Here is an 18,868-nt window from a genome sequence, read left to right on the forward strand (position 1 = left end):
ATATGCTAAGAAAATAATGATTATGATACATGTTGTTTCTGAATAGCTTTCCTTGTTTAACACATAAATTGAGCACAAAGCCATATAATGCTTTCCAGCTGCAGTATTTTTTCATTCTGTCCAGTCTACCACTCAAGAGAATTCCCTGTAAATGGATACAGGAAATAACCTCCTCTAGATACTTGGTTATCTGACATGATTAGTTACGTCGGCAGTTTCACTGTTCAGAGTCCACACTTCGAAGACAGACCGCTCAAATCCATGGATCGCAACTTCTGATAAATCAGAGGTGGACCCTCATGTTTTATCTTTTCCAGTAGATCACCAGTCAGCATGGTGATTTACTGTAGTTTGTCTGATTACCAAGAGAGGGGTTATAAAGAAGGGTTGGTACAGCAAAGTATATCAGCACAGATGACAGGCATTGTGGATTCCATTTGATAAAATGGCCAAAGTAACAGTCAGAGCAAGGGAGTGGAGGAGCTATATGTCAAGGGATTGGTGTGCCTCCCAAATGGCACCCTATTGCCTACTGGGTGCACTACTTTTAACCAGAGTCCAGGTCCAAAGTAGTGCACTATATAGGCAATAGGGTGCCATTTGGGAGGCACGCAGAGTTTCTGGTCCATACAGTATGACCAACAGTAAAGAGCAAGGGCAATAGGGGTGTGGCCCCGCATACAGAACGCTCCACACAGGTATGACCGTAAGTCCAAGGGAGTTAAGTGGATAAGACAGATGATTTAGCAGCCTTACGATAAATATTTAGAATCATCTCTATGCACACCAGAGCTACAGATAAGATTAGAGGTTTATATCGCTCATCTTTATTGTTTTTAAATAAAATGGTTAAGTTAATAACAAAGACTAATAATATAAGATGCATGTGTTTGTTTAGAAACATCTCCACATTATGTTAGTGGCCTAGAGAGAGATCCCAGCTGTTTAGGCTTCTTCATCATAAACTACTATAATCACCCCTTATGGTTTGACTGTCTCAGCTTCTGTCCTGTTTTCTCTTAGTTCCTGTCCTGTTGTCTCTTAGCTTCTGTCCTGTTTTCTCTTAGTTCCTGTCCTGTTGTCTCTAAGCTTCTGTCCTGTTTTCTCTTAGTTCCTGTCCTGTTGTCTCTTAGTTCCTGTCCTGTTGTCTCTTAGCTTCTGTCCTGTTTTCTCTTAGTTCCTGTCCTGTTGTCTCTTAGATTTCTCTTAGCTTCTGTCCTGTTGTCTCTTAGCTTCTGTCTTGTTGTCTCTTAGCTTCTGTCCTGTTTTCTCTTAGTTCCTGTCCTGTTTTCTCTTAGTTCCTGTCCTGTTGCCTCTTAGCTTCTGTCCTGTTTTCTCTTAGTTCCTGTCCTGTTGTCTCTTAGATTTCTCTTAGTTCCTGTCCTGTTGTCTCTTAGCTTCTGTCCTGTTTTCTCTTAGTTCCTGTCCTGTTTTCTCTTAGATTTCTCTTAGCTTCTGTCCTGTTGTCTCTTAGCTTCTGTCCTGTTTTCTCTTAGTTCATGTCCTGTTTTCTCTTAGATTTATCTTAGCTTCTGTCCTGTTTTCTCTTAGTTCCTGTCCTGTTTTCTCTTAGTTCCTGACCTGTTTTCTCTTAGTTCCTGTCCTGTTTTCTCTTAGCTTCTGTCCTGTTTTCTCTTAGTTCCTGTCCTGTTTTCTCTTAGTTCCTGTCCTGTTTTCTCTTAGTTCCTGTCCTGTTTTCTCTTAGATTTCTCTTAGCTTCTGTCCTGTTTTCTCTTTGGTTCTGTCCTGTTTTCTCTTAGTTCCTGACCTGTTTTCTCTTAGTTCCTGTCCTGTTGTCTCTTAGATTTCTCTTAGCTTCTGTCCTGTTGTCTCTTAGCTTCTGTCCTGTTTTCTCTTAGTTCCTGTCCTGTTGTCTCTTAGATTTCTCTTAGCTTCTGTCCTGTTGTCTCTTAGCTTCTGTCTTGTTGTCTCTTAGCTTCTGTCCTGTTTTCTCTTAGTTCCTGTCCTGTTTTCTCTTAGTTCCTGTCCTGTTGCCTTTTAGCTTCTGTCCTGTTTTCTCTTAGTTCCTGTCCTGTTGTCTCTTAGATTTCTCTTAGTTCCTGTCCTGTTGTCTCTTAGCTTCTGTCCTGTTTTCTCTTAGTTCCTGTCCTGTTTTCTCTTAGATTTCTCTTAGCTTCTGTCCTGTTTTCTCTTAGTTCCTGTCCTGTTGTCTCTTAGATTTCTCTTAGCTTCTGTCCTGTTGTCTCTTAGCTTCTGTCTTGTTTTCTCTTAGCTTCTGTCCTGTTTTCTCTTAGATTTCTCTTAGTTCCTGTCCTGTTGTCTCTTAGCTTCTGCCCTGTTTTCTCTTAGTTCCTGTCCTGTTTTCTCTTAGATTTCTCTTAGCTTCTGTCCTGTTGTCTCTTAGTTCCTGTCCTGTTTTCTCTTAGATTTCTCTTAGTTCCTGTCCTGTTGTCTCTTAGCTTCTGTCCTGTTTTCTCTTAGTTCCTGTCCTGTTTTCTCTTAGTTCCTGACCTGTTTTCTCTTAGTTCCTGTCCTGTTTTCTCTTAGCTTCTGTCCTGTTTTCTCTTAGTTCCTGTCCTGTTTTCTCTTAGTTCCTGTCCTGTTTTCTCTTAGTTCCTGTCCTGTTTTCTCTTAGATTTCTCTTAGCTTCTGTCCTGTTTTCTCTTTGGTTCTGTCCTGTTTTCTCTTAGTTCCTGACCTGTTTTCTCTTAGTTCCTGTCCTGTTTTCTCTTAGATTTCTCTTAGCTTCTGTCCTGTTTTCTCTTAGCTTCTGTCCTGTTTTCTCTTAGTTCCTGTCCTGTTTTCTTTTAGATTTCTCTTAGCTTCTGTCCTGTTTTCTCTTAGTTCCTGGCCTGTTTTCTCTTAGTTCCTGTCCTGTTTTCTCTTAGCTTCTGTCCTGTTTTCTCTTAGTTCCTGTCCTGTTTTCTCTTAGCTTCTGTCCTGTTTTCTCTTAGTTCCTGTCCTGTTTTCTCTTAGTTCCTGTCCTGTTTTCTCTTAGTTCCTGTCCTGTTTTCTCTTAGATTTCTCTTAGCTTCTGTCCTGTTTTCTCTTTGGTTCTGTCCTGTTTTCTCTTAGTTCCTGACCTGTTTTCTCTTAGTTCCTGTCCTGTTGTCTCTTAGCTTCTGTCCTGTTTTCTCTTAGTTCCTGTCCTGTTTTCTCTTAGATTTCTCTTAGCTTCTGTCCTGTTGTCTCTTAGCTTCTGTCCTGTTTTGTCTTAGGTCATGTCCTTTTTTCTCTTAGATTTATCTTAGCTTCTGTCCTGTTTTCTCTTAGTTCCTGTCCTGTTTTCTCTTAGTTCCTGACCTGTTTTCTCTTAGTTCCTGTCCTGTTTTCTCTTAGCTTCTGTCCTGTTTTCTCTTAGCTTCTGTCCTGTTTTCTCTTAGTTCCTGTCCTGTTTTCTCTTAGTTCCTGTCCTGTTTTCTCTTAGTTCCTGTCATGTTTTCTCTTAGATTTCTCTTAGATTTCTCTTAGCTTCTGTCCTGTTTTCTCTTTGGTTCTGTCCTGTTTTCTCTTAGTTCCTGACCTGTTTTCTCTTAGTTCCTGTCCTGTTTTCTCTTAGATTTCGCTTAGCTTCTGTCCTGTTTTCTCTTAGCTTCTGTCCTGTTTTCTCTTAGTTCCTGTCCTGTTTTCTTTTAGATTTCTCTTAGCTTCTGTCCTGTTTTCTCTTAGGTTCTGTCCTGTTTTCTCTTAGTTCCTGGCCTGTTTTCTCTTAGTTCCTGTCCTGTTTTCTCTTAGATTTCTCTTAGTTCCTGTCCTGTTGTCTCTTAGCTTCTGTCCTGTTTTCTTTTAGTTCCTGTCCTGTTGTCTCTTAGCTTCTGTCCTATTTTCTCTTAGGTTCTGTCCTGTTTTCTCTTAGTTCCTGTCCTGTTTTCTCTTAGATTTCTCTTAGCTTCTGTCCTGTTTTCTCTTAGATTTCTCTTAGCTTCTGTCCTGTTTTCTCTTAGTTCCTGTCCTGTTTTCTCTTAGATTTCTCTTAGCTTCTGTCCTGTTGTCTCTTAGTTCCTGTCCTGTTTTCTCTTAGATTTCTCTTAGTTCCTGTCCTGTTGTCTCTTAGCTTCTGTCCTGTTTTCTCTTAGTTCCTGTCCTGTTTTCTCTTAGTTCCTGACCTGTTTTCTCTTAGTTCCTGTCCTGTTTTCTCTTAGCTTCTGTCCTGTTTTCTCTTAGTTCCTGACCTGTTTTCTCTTAGTTCCTGTCCTGTTTTCTCTTAGTTCCTGTCCTGTTTTCTCTTAGATTTCTCTTAGCTTCTGTCCTGTTTTCTCTTTGGTTCTGTCCTGTTTTCTCTTAGTTCCTGACCTGTTTTCTCTTAGTTCCTGTCCTGTTTTCTCTTAGATTTTTCTTAGCTTCTGTCCTGTTTTCTCTTAGCTTCTGTCCTGTTTTCTCTTAGTTCCTGTCCTGTTTTCTTTTAGATTTCTCTTAGCTTCTGTCCTGTTTTCTCTTAGTTCCTGGCCTGTTTTCTCTTAGTTCCTGTCCTGTTTTCTCTTAGCTTCTGTCCTGTTTTCTCTTAGTTCCTGTCCTGTTTTCTCTTAGCTTCTGTCCTGTTTTCTCTTAGTTCCTGTCCTGTTTTCTCTTAGTTCCTGTCCTGTTTTCTCTTAGTTCCTGTCCTGTTTTCTCTTAGATTTCTCTTAGCTTCTGTCCTGTTTTCTCTTTGGTTCTGTCCTGTTTTCTCTTAGTTCCTGACCTGTTTTCTCTTAGTTCCTGTCCTGTTGTCTCTTAGCTTCTGTCCTGTTTTCTCTTAGTTCCTGTCCTGTTTTCTCTTAGATTTCTCTTAGCTTCTGTCCTGTTTTCTCTTAGTTCCTGTCCTGTTTTCTCTTAGTTCCTGACCTGTTTTCTCTTAGTTCCTGTCCTGTTTTCTCTTAGCTTCTGTCCTGTTTTCTCTTAGCTTCTGTCCTGTTTTCTCTTAGTTCCTGTCCTGTTTTCTCTTAGTTCCTGTCCTGTTTTCTCTTAGTTCCTGTCATGTTTTCTCTTAGATTTCTCTTAGATTTCTCTTAGCTTCTGTCCTGTTTTCTCTTTGGTTCTGTCCTGTTTTCTCTTAGTTCCTGACCTGTTTTCTCTTAGTTCCTGTCCTGTTTTCTCTTAGATTTCTCTTAGCTTCTGTCCTGTTTTCTCTTAGCTTCTGTCCTGTTTTCTCTTAGTTCCTGTCCTGTTTTCTTTTAGATTTCTCTTAGCTTCTGTCCTGTTTTCTCTTAGGTTCTGTCCTGTTTTCTCTTAGTTCCTGACCTGTTTTCTCTTAGTTCCTGTCCTGTTTTCTCTTAGCTTCTGTCCTGTTTTCTCTTAGCTTCTGTCCTGTTTTCTCTTAGTTCCTGTCCTGTTGTCTCTTAGCTTCTGTCCTATTTTCTCTTAGGTTCTGTCCTGTTTTCTCTTAGTTCCTGTCCTGTTTTCTCTTAGATTTCTCTTAGCTTCTGTCCTGTTTTCTCTTAGATTTCTCTTAGCTTCTGTCCTGTTTTCTCTTAGTTCCTGTCCTGTTTTTTCTTAGATTTCTCTTAGCTTCTGTCCTGTTGTCTCTTAGCTTCTGTCCTGTTTTCTCTTAGTTCCTGTCCTGTTTTCTTTTAGTTCCTGTCCTGTTTTCTCTTAGATTTCTCTTAGCTTCTGTCCTGTTTTCTCTTAGTTCCTGTCCTGTTTTCTCTTAGTTCCTGTCCTGTTTTCTCTTAGATTTCTCTTAGCTTCTGTCCTGTTTTCTCTTAGGTTCTGTCCTGTTTTCTTTTAGTTCCTGTCCTGTTTTCTCTTAGATTTCTCTTAGTTCCTGTCATGTTTTCTCTTAGATTTCTCTTAGCTTCTGTCCTGTCTTCTCTTAGGTTCTGCCCTGTTTTCTCTTAGTTCCTGTCCTGTTTTCTCTTAGTTCCTGCCTGTTTTCTCTTAGTTCCTGTCCTGTTGTCTCTTAGATTTCTCTTAGCTTCTGTCCTGTTGTCTCTTAGCTTCTGTCTTGTTTTCTCTTAGTTCCTGTCCTGTTTTCTCTTAGTTCCTGTCCTGTTTTCTCTTAGTTCCTGTCCTGTTTTCTCTTAGCTTCTGTCCTGTTTTCTCTTAGTTCCTGTCCTGTTTTCTCTTAGATTTCTCTTAGCCTCCGTCCTGTTTTCTCTTAGTTCCTGTCCTGTTTTCTCTTAGCTTCTGTCCTGTTTTCTCTTAGTTCCTGTCCTGTTGTCTCTTAGATTTCTCTTAGCTTCTGTCCTGTTGTCTCTTAGCTTCTGTCCTGTTGTCTCTTAGCTTCTGTCCTGTTGTCTCTTAGCTTCTGTCCTGTTTTCTCTTAGTTCCTGTCCTGTTTTCTCTTAGTTCCTGTCCTGTTGCCTCTTAGCTTCTGTCCTGTTTTCTCTTAGTTCCTGTCCTGTTGTCTCTTAGATTTCTCTTAGCTTCTGTCCTGTTGTCTCTTAGCTTCTGTCCTGTTTTCTCTTAGTTCCTGTCCTGTTTTCTCTTAGATTTCTCTTAGTTCCTGTCCTGTTGTCTCTTAGCTTCTGTCCTGTTGTCTCTTAGCTTCTGTCCTGTTTTCTCTTAGTTCCTGTCCTGTTTTCTCTTAGATTTATCTTAGCTTCTGTCCTGTTTTCTCTTAGTTCCTGTCCTGTTTTCTCTTAGTTCCTGTCCTGTTTTCTCTTAGTTCCTGTCCTGTTTTCTCTTAGTTCCTGTCCTGTTTTCTCTTAGCTTCTGTCCTGTTTTCTCTTAGTTCCTGTCCTGTTTTCTCTTAGTTCCTGTCCTGTTTTCTCTTAGATTTCTCTTAGCTTCTGTCCTGTTTTCTCTTTGGTTCTGTCCTGTTTTCTCTTAGTTCCTGACCTGTTTTCTCTTAGTTCCTGTCATGTTTTCTCTTAGATTTCTCTTAGCTTCTGTCCTGTTTTCTCTTAGCTTCTGTCCTGTTTTCTCTTAGTTCCTGTCCTGTTTTCTCTTAGATTTCTCTTAGCTTCTGTCCTGTTTTCTCTTAGTTCCTGGCCTGTTTTCTCTTAGTTCCTGTCCTGTTTTCTCTTAGATTTCTCTTAGTTCCTGTCCTGTTGTCTCTTAGCTTCTGTCCTATTTTCTCTTAGCTTCTGTCCTGTTTTCTCTTAGTTCCTGTCCTGTTTTCTCTTAGATTTCTCTTAGCTTCTGTCCTGTTTTCTCTTTGATTTCTCTTAGCTTCTGTCCTGTTTTCTCTTAGTTCCTGTCCTGTTTTCTCTTAGTTCCTGTCCTGTTTTCTCTTAGTTCCTGTCCTGTTTTCTCTTAGTTCATGTCCTGTTTTCTCTTAGATTTCTCTTAGCTTCTGTCCTGTTTTCTCTTAGTTCCTGTCCTGTTTTCTCTTAGTTCACGTCCTGTTTTCTCTTAGCTTCTGTCCTGTTTTCTCTTAGTTCCTGTCCTGTTTTCTCTTAGTTCCTGTCCTGTTTTTTCTTAGATTTCTCTTAGTTCTGTCCTGTTTTCTCTTAGTTCCTGTCCTGTTTTTTATTCGTTTCTGTTTTGTTTGAAAAAGGTCCAGTTTTTAAAAATATTTTTTTAGAAACAATTTTCCAAAGATAAATACGATACGATAACCAGATACTTGAAAGGGGTGAAGTTATTCCGAGCTACTCATAGGGAGTTGATGATACACATCCAATTGTAACTTTATAGTGAATTGAGGATTTTGTCTCAAACATAAGTGAGAAAAAGGATGTTTCTTATAAGTAGGGATTTGTTCATATTGACCACTGGAGGGAGCTCTGAGCCTAATAATGTAATGTCTTTCCTTTTGCCTTGAAATTCACCCCAGACACATGGCCACAGAGAGACAGACGTACAGTATCACTGTAGGATGTTTTCTTTCCACTGAAATTATAGATGAGGGTTGTCAACACGTGATTATAAGAACACGGTGTTGTAAATAGTGAGGTAAATTGATATTCTTCACAAATCCCTACTATATTTAAAAAGATTAATTTTTATATAGCATTCACATCTCACATTTCAGTCCACTGCAGTTACAGCAATTTGACAGTTGTTACAACATTTATCATGGTCCACCTATTATAATTTGACTGTTTTGCAACTGTAGACGACATGGGCAAAGAAATCATGCAGAGTATTTCATTGTCAGGCTATTCATAAACTCCTCCCTGTTAAATATTCTCCATGTACAACCTTCTGAAACAAGCATCACAATATGACAATGATGTGACAATACTCTACAAAACAATTTTGATGCAATTGACAGGGTTTTTCTTTATATTTACTATTTTCTACATTGTATGTAGAATGATAGTGAAGACATCAAAACTATGAAATAACACATGGAATCATGTAGTAACCAAAAAAGTGTTAAACTAATAAAAATACATTTTAGATTCTTCAAAGTAGCCACCCTTTGCCTTGATGACAGCTTTGCATTCTCTGCCAGCTTCATGTGGTACGCCTGCCAGTCTTTAGAAAGCACCAATTAATTTATTCATAGACAGTGGTGACCCGTCCTTCAGGGCAGGTGGGGCAGAGTAAAAAAAGAAGCATGTTATTTTGGCATTAATACGTATCACATATCAGTTTGCAAACAATGTAACAAAAATATATACAAAAAATTGAGTTAATAAAGCCTCATGTGGGATTGGTGGCACATAAGTCTATATTTTTGCTTTCTTGAGTAAGGCAGCTCCAAAATGCAGGTGTTTCAGCCTAGCTCAGTGCTTTCTGTGGTGGTGGGACAGCCAGCAGAAAATACAGAGCATAGGGGTTGGTAATGTTCTCTAGTTATGCCGTGATTGGCTCAGTGTTCTGTCACTCATGGGGACACTATGTCACCGCCAAATCTAAGGGTAGAGCTTGAAAATTCAAGCCCCTTGGGTGCTGCCATAGAGTTAAATTAGAAGTGCCCATCCAAGAAGACTCAAGGCCATTGGCCACAGATAAAATGAAGTCAAATCACATTATATCTACAGTAGCTTTGATTGGACTGATCATGTCAATATCATACTTTCAAACTCTTAGCTAGCAGCCATCATCATGAATGAAGTCGACAATCCACTAGCAAATCCTTTTTAATCCTTGTCAAATGAAGAGAAATAATGAAGAGAAACGATTGATAAAATGTATCGCTGCTCATCGGCCATTGGACATGAACATTACACAACAAGTGGAAAATCGCAAATTCAACAATGAGTTGTTTGGAAGGAATCAGTGGCTAACTGCAAGCATGGCAAAACAATCACTAGCCTGCTATTCAGTGGAGTGGCTGTCCGGTCCCAAGTCTGGGTTTAAGGATCTCTTTTCCAAGCTTAAAATGAAAAACATTCAACATTGGCTATGCTGTCAATCCAGCATCATTTCTGCCGCGCTCGAAACAACTGTTACTCGGAACTGGGAAATCTGACTTCAGTGAGTTCAAGACAACTGGGAACTCGGAACTGGGAAATCTGACTTCAGTGAGTTCAAGACAACTGGGAACTCGGAACTGGGAAATCTGACTTCAGTGAGTTCAAGACAACTGGGAACTCGGAACTGGGAAATCTGACTTCAGTGAGTTCAAGACAACTGGGAACTCGGAACTGGGAAATCTGACTTCAGTGAGTTCAAGACAACTGGGAACTCGGAACTGGGAAATCTGACTTCAGTGAGTTCAAGACAACTGGGAACTCGGGGGAAAAAACGAGCTCCGACTGGGGAAAAAACATTTTGGATGGTCATCCAACTCAGAATTGTAAATCGGGAAGTCGGGCCTTTTTCTAGAGCTACGACCTGAAGATCACTGACGTCATCATGATTCGACCTGTTTTTTTCTCCAAGTTCCCAGTTGTCTTGGAAGCACCATAAGTCCAGAGAAATCCAGACTTTGATGACAAAATTTGCTCACGGAGGACCGCCGTGCCACCTTCTTGTTCAAGTGAGCACAGCACAATGAGTCCAAAAAAGGTATTTTATCCTTCTGCATAAATTATGTAATATGCCAGGGAGATATGTATACTGTAGCTAATAAAGTAATACTAAGTGTATGTTGTGTAGTAAACTGTTAGTAGCCCATGTGCCTCACCCTAATAATTTGGTCTATTTACCCCTCTTAATTTTGCCTACTGTTCTGACTTGGTGGTGCACATGTAGCCTATAACCTGTTTTAGAGAATGTAATCATTGAATATTGTAAGAGCTTTCATTGTCTGCTTATATGCCCTCTTTATTTATCCTACGTTTCTGACTTGGTGTACAGGGAGAACACTGTAAGAATGGGCCATGTTCTGAATTATGTCGCTGTACATTTCAAAGTGTTAAACAAATAGTTATATTGACTACGTCAGTCCTAGCTCGCCCATTGATGTCTTAATCGAAATTACAGATTGCCTCTTATCCGCTTGTCGTCCCCTTATGCCATAGTTTGTACATCTCAATTGTTAGTAGAAACCACATTTGTTTAAGCAAGTCAGCCATATCAGCTATGTTTCTTTGAAAGGCAGTAAATGAGGAGGAATGAACTTTGACTGCCAGACAAGGCCCCGCTGATAGCCAGGTGTAGCAGTGGTAAGGTGTTGGGACTGCTGTTGGGACTCTGCTGTCCGGACAGCTTTATGTAGGCCCTAACAGTTTGTGGGCACTGTTTGTCACCATTATAGTGCAATTAATGTGTTGTTTAGTGTTGTGTAGTGGCTTTGCTGGCATGCATCGCACAATTATAATTGTTTTGATTGCTTCACCAAGATTTACATGCTAAAATTGCCACTGAAAGACGCAGATGCATGCTCAGCTGTGTAGGATATAATCTATTGATAGACAGATGCATGCTCAGCTGTGTAAGATAGAATCTATTGATAGACAGATGCATGCTCAGCTGTGTAGGATAGAATCTATTGATATACAGACTCATGCTCAGCTGTGTAGGATATAATCTATTGATAGACAGACTCATGCTCAGCTGTGTAGGATAGAATCTATTGATAGACAGATGCATGCTCAGCTGTGTAAGATAGAATCTATTGATAGACAGACTCATGCTCAGCTGTGCAGAATAGAATCTATTGATAGACAGATGCATGCTCAGCTGTGTAGGATAGAATCTATTGATAGACAGACTCATGCTCAGCTGTGTAGGATAGAATGTGGAAAAGATGGACCCTATAAAGATCCGGTAACTGTGTTTCAGGTGCTAGATACAGAGGAATGTGGTAGGCATGTGACAGAAGCTATGACATTCCATCAGGTTCCTCAAATACAGAGAGAAACAGCTGAACTATCATGTGAACAATCTATTTATAGGTTATGCAAATGTGCTGTTATTCCACATGTCTCCGATGTTGTTATACTCTGATGTCTTTGATGTCAACAGGTAAATAGCTCATTTCTGTTGCTCTGAAGATTGTTTTATTTTGTACTTTTCTTATAAAAATATTTTTCATTTGCACTGTACCTTGGTGAGTTGTGCATTGTGACTGCCTTGTAAAATAAAAAAATAAAAAAACTGCTTTAGATAACACTTTGTGTTGACCTGGAACACTACATTCACTGTTGAAGTATGCGAGTGACAGATATGGCTTTTTAATCTAATCCATGGCCTGTTCGCCCCTCATTCCCATGCAGCTCTAGCTCTCTTTTTGGTTAATGATGTTCCCATTAGGTGCCCTGTAGTGTCCTGCGGTGAGCTGGGGATGGCTGTGGTGGGCCATGGTCGGCTAGGGAGAGCTCTGGTGGGCTGGGGATGGCTGTGGTGGGCCATGGTCGGCTAGGGAGAGCTCTGGTGGGCTGGGGATGGCTGTGGTGGGCCATGGTCGGCTAGGGCGAGCTCTGGTGGGCTGGGGATGGCTGTGGTGGGCCATGGTTGGCTAGGGAGAGCTCTGGTGGGCTGGGGATGGCTGTGGTGGGCCGTGGTCGGCTAGGGAGAGCCGTGGTGGGCTGGGGAGAGCCGTGGTGGGCTGGGGAGAGCCGTGGTGGACTGGGGAGAGCCGTGGTGGGCTGGGGAGAGCCGTGGTGGACTGGGGAGAGCCGTGGTGGGCTGGGGAGAGCCGTGGTGGACTGGGGAGAGCCGTGGTGGACTGGGGAGAGCCGTGGTGGGCTGGGGAGAGCCGTGGTGGGCTGGGGAGAGCCGTGGTGGGCTGGGGAGGTGGGCTGGGGAGAGCCGTGGTGGACTGGGGAGAGCCGTGGTGGGCTGGTTAGAGCCGTGGTGGGCTGGGGAGGTGGGCTGGGGAGAGCCGTGGTGGACTGGGGAGAGCCGTGGTGGGCTGGGGAGAGCCGTGGTGGACTGGGGAGAGCCGTGGTGGGCTGGGGAGAGCCGTGGTGGGCTGGGGAGAGCCGTGGTGGACTGGGGAGAGCCGTGGTGGGCTGGGGAGAGCCGTGGTGGGCTGGGGAGAGCCGTGGTGGGCTGGGGAGGTGGGCTAGGGAGAGCCGTGGTGGACTGGGGAGAGCCGTGGTGGGCTGGTTAGAGCCGTGGTGGGCTGGTTAGAGCCGTGGTGGGCTGGGGAGGTGGGCTGGGGAGAGCCGTGGTGGACTGGGGAGAGCCGTGGTGGACTGGGGAGAGCCGTGGTGGGCTGGGGAGAGCCGTGGTGGACTGGGGAGAGCCGTGGTGGGCTGGGGAGGTGGGCTGGGGCTGCTCCTGCTTCTCCCACATGGGGACACCCTTTGTGTCTGGGTAGAAGACACAGACTGAAGGTATTAACACCATCCGCTGCCTACCCCCCCCCCCCCCCCCTCTCCAATGCACACAGTGGCACGCAGGAACACACACACACAATCATTCAGTGTCTCTTTCGGGGCTTTTCAATATTTAGAATCCATTCACTCACAAACAAGCACACATGCTGTTGTTGCAGACAGACAGACAGACAGACAGACAGACAGACAGACAGACAGACAGACAGAGTCTTGTACAACTAACCTTGTGTGGACACACAATTCAGTCCCTTTCAAAATCCTACTTTCTCCTGGTGTGCGTGCGTGTGTGCCTCTGCTATATGTGTGTGTGTGTGTGTGAGTGATGCTGCGTAGAGATGTGTTTGTGTGTGTGAGGCTGGGTAAATATGTGTTTGTGTGTGTTATGCTGGGTAGATGTGTTTGTGTGTGTGAGTGATGCTGGATAGATGTGTGTTTGTGTGTGATGCTGGGTAAAGATGTATGTGTGTGTGTGTGTGTCTGATGCTGGGTAGAGATGTTTGTGTGTGTGTGATGCTGGCGAGAGGTGTGTGTGTGTGTGTGTGTGTGTGTGTGTGTGTGTGTGTGTGTGTGTGTGTGTGTGTGTGTGTGTGTGTGTGTGTGTGTGTGTGTGTGTGTGTGTGTGTGTGTGTGTGTGTGTGTGTGTGTGTGAGATGCTGGGTAGGGATGTGTTTGTGTCTGTGATGCTGGGTAGAGGTGTGTGTGTGTGTGTGTGTGTGTGTGTGTGTGTGTGTGTGTGTGTGTGTGTGTGTGTGTGTGTGTGTGTGTGTGTGTGTGTGTGTGTGTGTGTGAGATGCTGGGTAGGGATGTGTTTGTGTCTGTGATGCTGGGTAGAGGTGTGTGTGTGTGTGTGTGTGTGTGTGTGTGTGTGTGTGTGTGTGTGTGTGTGTGTGTGTGTGTGATGCTGTGTAGAGGTGTGTGTGTGTGTGATGCTGGGTAGAGGTGGGTGTGTATGTGTGTGTGATGCTGGGTAGAGGTGTGTATGTGTGTGTGATGCTGGGTAGAGGTGTGTGTGTGTGATGCCGAGTAGAGGTGTGTGTGTGTGTGTGTGTGTGTGTGTGTGTGTGTGTGTGTGTGTGCGTGTGCGTGCGCGTGCGCGTGCGTGCGTGCGTGCGTGCGTGCGATGCTGGGTAGATATGTGTGTGATGCTGGGTAGAGATGTGTGTGCGACCACTTCTGAGACCTAGTGACAGTCAGAGGAAAGCATGTGTCAATGTGTGATTGGCTGTTAGGGTTGGTAGACTTGTCACTGAATTGGCCAAATACCTTTCCTCTGTCTGATGCTAAACAACCTCAACATTTGGTTAGTTGATGATCAAGTGAAAGTACCAACAGAGGCTACTAATCCTACTTGTTCCAAGTTGTGTAAAATATACTGAGTTGGACTTAGATGTGATGTTTCATGTTTGCCTAGATAAGCAAAACCCACTCTCTCCATCCAATTTATTTCTCACTTGAACGAACTTCAAAAACCATGTACCTGCTCCTTGTTCCTCAGCATTATATTATATTATAACCTACACTGCCGGGAAGTATGAGCACATCTAAATCATCAATCTAATCCCCATAAAGCCAAAACACACTGCTTCCCCATTCCTCACCGTAGCCTGTCTCCTTAGCAAAAGATTTATGCCTGGTAGCGTTTCGATGATAAGTTTTATAGCTGGAGCAGGTATTGTGGTCCTAATCAGTTGAGTGGATGATGAATATGTGGCGATGAGGGATAATGCTATGATGCTGGGTAGAAGGTGTGTGTGTGTGTGTGTGTGTGTGTGTGTGTGTGTGTGTGTGTGTGTGTGTGTGTGTGTGTGTGTGTGTGTGTGTGTGTGTTGTGATGCTGGGTAGAAGCTCTGTGTGTGTGTTGAAGCTGAGGCTGATGATGCTAACACATGAAGATGAATGCCTGCTGGACAATGGGCCTGGACAGGGGGCCTGGACAGTGCTGAAGCCTTACAGTCTTTAAGGCTGTGTCGTCCTCGCTCTGATCACTAAAAGTGGCTGCCACACTACAGTATTCTCCATCGTCTTTGTCAAGAGTCAAGGACCCTGTAGGTTTGGTACTAAATGATTGTCTGAGAAGTTGATTTGGTAGTTTACTGTCATTATTCTGCAGTTCTGTTTGGTTCCTAGTGAAAACACTCCTTGGTTCAGTGTTGAGGCTGGGTAGTTTACTGTCATTATTCTGCAGTGATTCATATAGCCTCATTGTGTGGTGATAGGGATTATGGTAGTGGGCAGCAGTGGAGGCAACTGAGGGGAGGAAGGCTCATAATAATATCTGGAACGGAGCCAATGGAATGGCATCATGTATTTGTTTGGTCTATTTGATACCATTCCACTAATTCCACTCCAGCCATTACCCTGAACCCCTCCTCAACCCCCTGTGGTGTACAGTTTGTAGGGTATAGTCCTCTGGAGGAGCATTCTGCAGCTCTAAGTCAAGAGCCTCCACAGACACTACAGAGTAGATGGGAAGAGAAGGGTGGCAGGGGGAAGAGCAGGGTGGCAGGAGGAAGAGCAGGGTGGCAGGAGGAAGAGCAGGGTGGTAGTGGGAAAAGCAGGGTAGCAGGGGGAAGAGCAGGGTGGCAGGGGGAAGAGCAGGGTGGCAGGAGGAAGAGCAGGGTGGTAGTGGGAAAAGCAGGGTGGCAGGGGGAAGAGCAGGGTGGCAGGGGGAAGAGCAGGGTGGTAGTGGGAAGAGCAGGGTGGCAGGAGGAAGAGCAGGGTGGTAGTGGGAAAAGCAGGGTGGCAGTGGGAAGAGCAGGGTGGCAGGGGGAAGAGCAGGGTGGCAGGAGGAAGAGCAGGGTGGCAGGAGGAAGAGCAGGGTGGTAGTGGGAAGAGCAGGGTGGCAGGGGAAGAGCAGGGTGGCAGGAGGAAGAGCAGGGTGGTAGTGGGAAGAGCAGGGTGGCAGGGGGAAGAGCAGGGTGGTAGTGGGAAGAGCAGGGTGGTAGTGGGAAGAGCAGGGTGGCAGGGGGAAGAGCAGGGTGGCAGGGGGAAGAGCAGGGTGGCAGTGCTAGGGGTTACAGGCTGCAGGCCTGCAGAGCCACATGTTAAATTAGCCATTGTCTTCAATGTGGAGGTAAGATATTTTAGTATATCCTTTCCTCCACCCCCCCATTCCAAAGTTTTGATCTCACAATAACAAGTTATAGTAATACAGTGGAGGGTAGCTGCGGCTGGCACGTTGCCATGGTGACAGCGGCTGGGCAATAGAAGAAGGGGGGGGGGGGGTTTCCAGTGCAGTGGTTGTTTGGTTCCCACTGGGACACGTCGTGGGACCCTGGACATCTGCCCACCCCGCCTCATTCCTCCCGTAGTCAACGTGGCGTCCTTAATCCCACACACAAACACACTCTACACACTCCTGCAGCCTCCAACACTGCTCCCCCATCCCCAATCCCCCCACCCCCCAATCCCCAATCCCCCAATCCACCCATGCTGTCCTGGCTGTCCATTGACCTGATTTCTCTCCCTACCTACCTCCCTCTCTCCCTACCTACCTACCTACCTCCCTCTCTCCCTACCTACCTCCCTCTCTCCCTCCCTTTCTCTATCCAGTCACTCTGATCCGTCAGCTTTCAAATGAACCTGTAACCCCACTCGAGATTCATCAAGTTCCTCACCACACGCACGCACGCACGCACGCACGCACGCACGCACACACAACACAACACAACACAACACAACACAACACACTCGCTCTGACTCACTCACATATCAACCAAAGCCCATTTTATATACATGAAGTCTTAAAACCGGCCAGATTCAGACAGTCTTCTGGTGTCCTCAGATTGGGTATGTTTAAGAAAAGAATGTCACACTAGTGGTATTAGTGGCAGATACTTTATCCAACCGGGAGAATGCTCAGATGACACTGTCACCCTGGATGTATTTGCACTGGGCGGCCCTGCATGTACTCACTTCTTACTCCGTTATATTTCCTCTGCTGATGTTTCCATAACCAAAATAATGCATGACGGCTAATCCATTTAGTTGTTTATAGAGTTTTTCCCCCCTCTTTCTACTTTTCAAGAGCATGGCCAAGTAGAAAAGCAGGGTCCTTGTCTCCAAGCACTAGTTGGGCTGATTGAAGCTGGGCCTCCCGCTGTTCTACCTCTGGAAATAAATAAAAACACTGGTAATCTCTAAAGACGGTTCTCAACACACTTCCTAAAGACGGATACTAGGGAGGAGAGAGGGAGGAGGAGCGGATACTTTCCTCAGATCAGGTCCGCCTGTAGCCCCATCTCTCTCTCTCTCTCTCTCTCTCTCTCTCTCTCTCTCTCTCTCTCTCTCTCTCCTCTGTCTCTCTCTCTCTCTCTCTCTCTGTCTCTCTCTGTCTCTCTCTCTCTCTGTCTCTCTGTCTCTCTGTCTCTCTCTCTCTCTCTCTCTCTCTCTCTCTCTCTCTCTCTCTCTCTCTCTCTCTGTCTCTCTCTCTCTCTCTCTCTCTCTCTCTCTCTCTCTCTCTCTGTCTCTCTCTGTCTCTCTCTGTCTCTCTCTCTCTCTCTGTCTCTCTCTCTCTCTGTCTCTCTCTGTCTCTCTCTCTCACTCTCTCTCTGTCTCTCTCGGCCTCTGTCTCTCTCTCTCTCTCTCTCTCTCTCTCTCTCTCTCTCTCTTTCTCGGTCTCTCTCGGTCTCTCTCGGTCTCTCTCTCTCTCTCTCTCTCTCTTTCTCTCTCGGTCTCTCTATCTCGGTCTCTCTCTCTCTTCTCTGTCTCTCTCTTTCTCGGTCTCTCTCTTCTCTCTCGGTCGTTGTCTCTCTCTCTCTCTCTCTCTCTCTCTCTGTCTCTCTCGGTCTCTCTCTCTCTCTCTCGGTCTCTCTATCTCGGTCTCTCTCTCTCTCTCTCGGTCTCTCTCTCTCTCTCTCTCTCTCTCTTCTCTGTCTCTCTCTTCTCTCTCGGTCGTTGTCTCTCTCTCTGTCTCTCTCACTCTCACTCTCTCTCTCTTGGTCTCTCTCTCTCTTTCTCAGTCTGTGTGTCTCTCTCTCTCTCTCTCTCTCTCTCTCTCTCTCTCTCTCTCTCTCTCTCTCTCTCTTTCTCACTCACTCACTCACTCACTCACTCACTCACACACTCACACACTCACAGATAATGTCACTGATATGACCAGTGTGAGACATTTCTCCCCAGCCACAGCTAAGTGAACAATGGTTTAGAAGGCCCTATCCCTCGCTGCCTGTCACCCACCCACCCAGTTCTGACACCTAACCCCCTTAATGGACACATGTAGCCAGCCTCATCAGACAGATGGGAGGAGATGGGCATGGGCTGATGAGATGTGGGGTGGAAGGATAGATTGATGATAGGTGGAGGGGGGTATGTGTGGAGGGGTGGGATTGGATGGATGGATGGATGATAGGATGTGTGTGGGTAGACCATCGCTCTACCAATCTTATTTGCCCATGATCTTGTATGCTAAAGAGGAAGCTCCCACGAGGTCCATTATCATGTGAATCCACATCAATGGGACTGCAGTAGAGGGAGTCGGAGGTTTTCAGTTCCTTGGCGCCCACATCACGAGGACTTGACATGGACCAACAACACCACCACTCTTGTCAACGCAGCTGAAGAAATTTGGCATTCCACCCCAGGTCCTCTCCAAACACGACCGCTGCACCATCGAGAGCGTCCTGACCGGTTACATCACGGCCTGGTACGGGAATTGCTCCGTTCATGACCGCAAGGCCCTCCAGCGGGTGGTGAAGATAGCCTAGTACATCTACTTGAAACAATGCCCGAGGAAGGCCCACAGCATCATCAAGGACCCCACACACCCCATGAACTATTCCCTTTCTGACTGTCAGGTAGACTGTATCCAACCATGAGGTCTGATACCAACAGAGACAGTTTCTATCTACGAGCCATCAGACTGCTGAACCCTTGAACTGGACTGACCACCTGGTCTGATTCTCCACACATATTCACTTTTCTCTCTCTCTCTCTCTCTCTCTCTCTCTCTCTCTCTCTCTCTCTCTCTCTCTCTCTCTCTCTCTCTCTCTCTCTCTCTCTCTCTCTCACTCTCTCTCACACACACACACACACACACACACACACACACACACACACACACACACACACACACACACACACACACACACACACACACACACACACACACACACACACACACACACACACACACACATATTCACTTTTCTGTGTGTCTCTCACACACACACACACACACACACACACACACACACACACACACACACACACACACACACACACACACACACACACACACACACACATTCACTTTCTGTGTGTCTCTCTCACACACACACACACACACACACACACACACACACACACACACACACACACACACACACACACACACACACACACACACACACACACACACACACACA

At 45.0% G+C, this 18,868-nt stretch overlaps 1 protein-coding gene across 1 annotated transcript in view; it reads right to left on the reverse strand.

The window, feature by feature from the left end:
• Window positions 1-11,627: 11,627 nt before the first annotated feature.
• LOC129820342 (uncharacterized) overlaps window positions 11,628-18,868 on the reverse strand; it is a 34,801-nt gene continuing 27,560 nt past the window's right edge. Inside the window, exons 2-3 of the mRNA XM_055877407.1 lie at window positions 12,341-12,476; window positions 11,628-12,213 (exon numbers count right to left, since the gene is read on the reverse strand). Coding sequence (XP_055733382.1) covers window positions 11,628-12,213; window positions 12,341-12,476 — 722 coding nt within the window. The remainder of the gene's footprint in view (window positions 12,214-12,340; window positions 12,477-18,868) is intronic.

The sequence above is a fragment of the Salvelinus fontinalis genome, chromosome 22, assembly GCF_029448725.1.
Source record: "Salvelinus fontinalis isolate EN_2023a chromosome 22, ASM2944872v1, whole genome shotgun sequence".
NCBI classification, from domain to species: Eukaryota; Metazoa; Chordata; class Actinopteri; order Salmoniformes; family Salmonidae; genus Salvelinus; species Salvelinus fontinalis.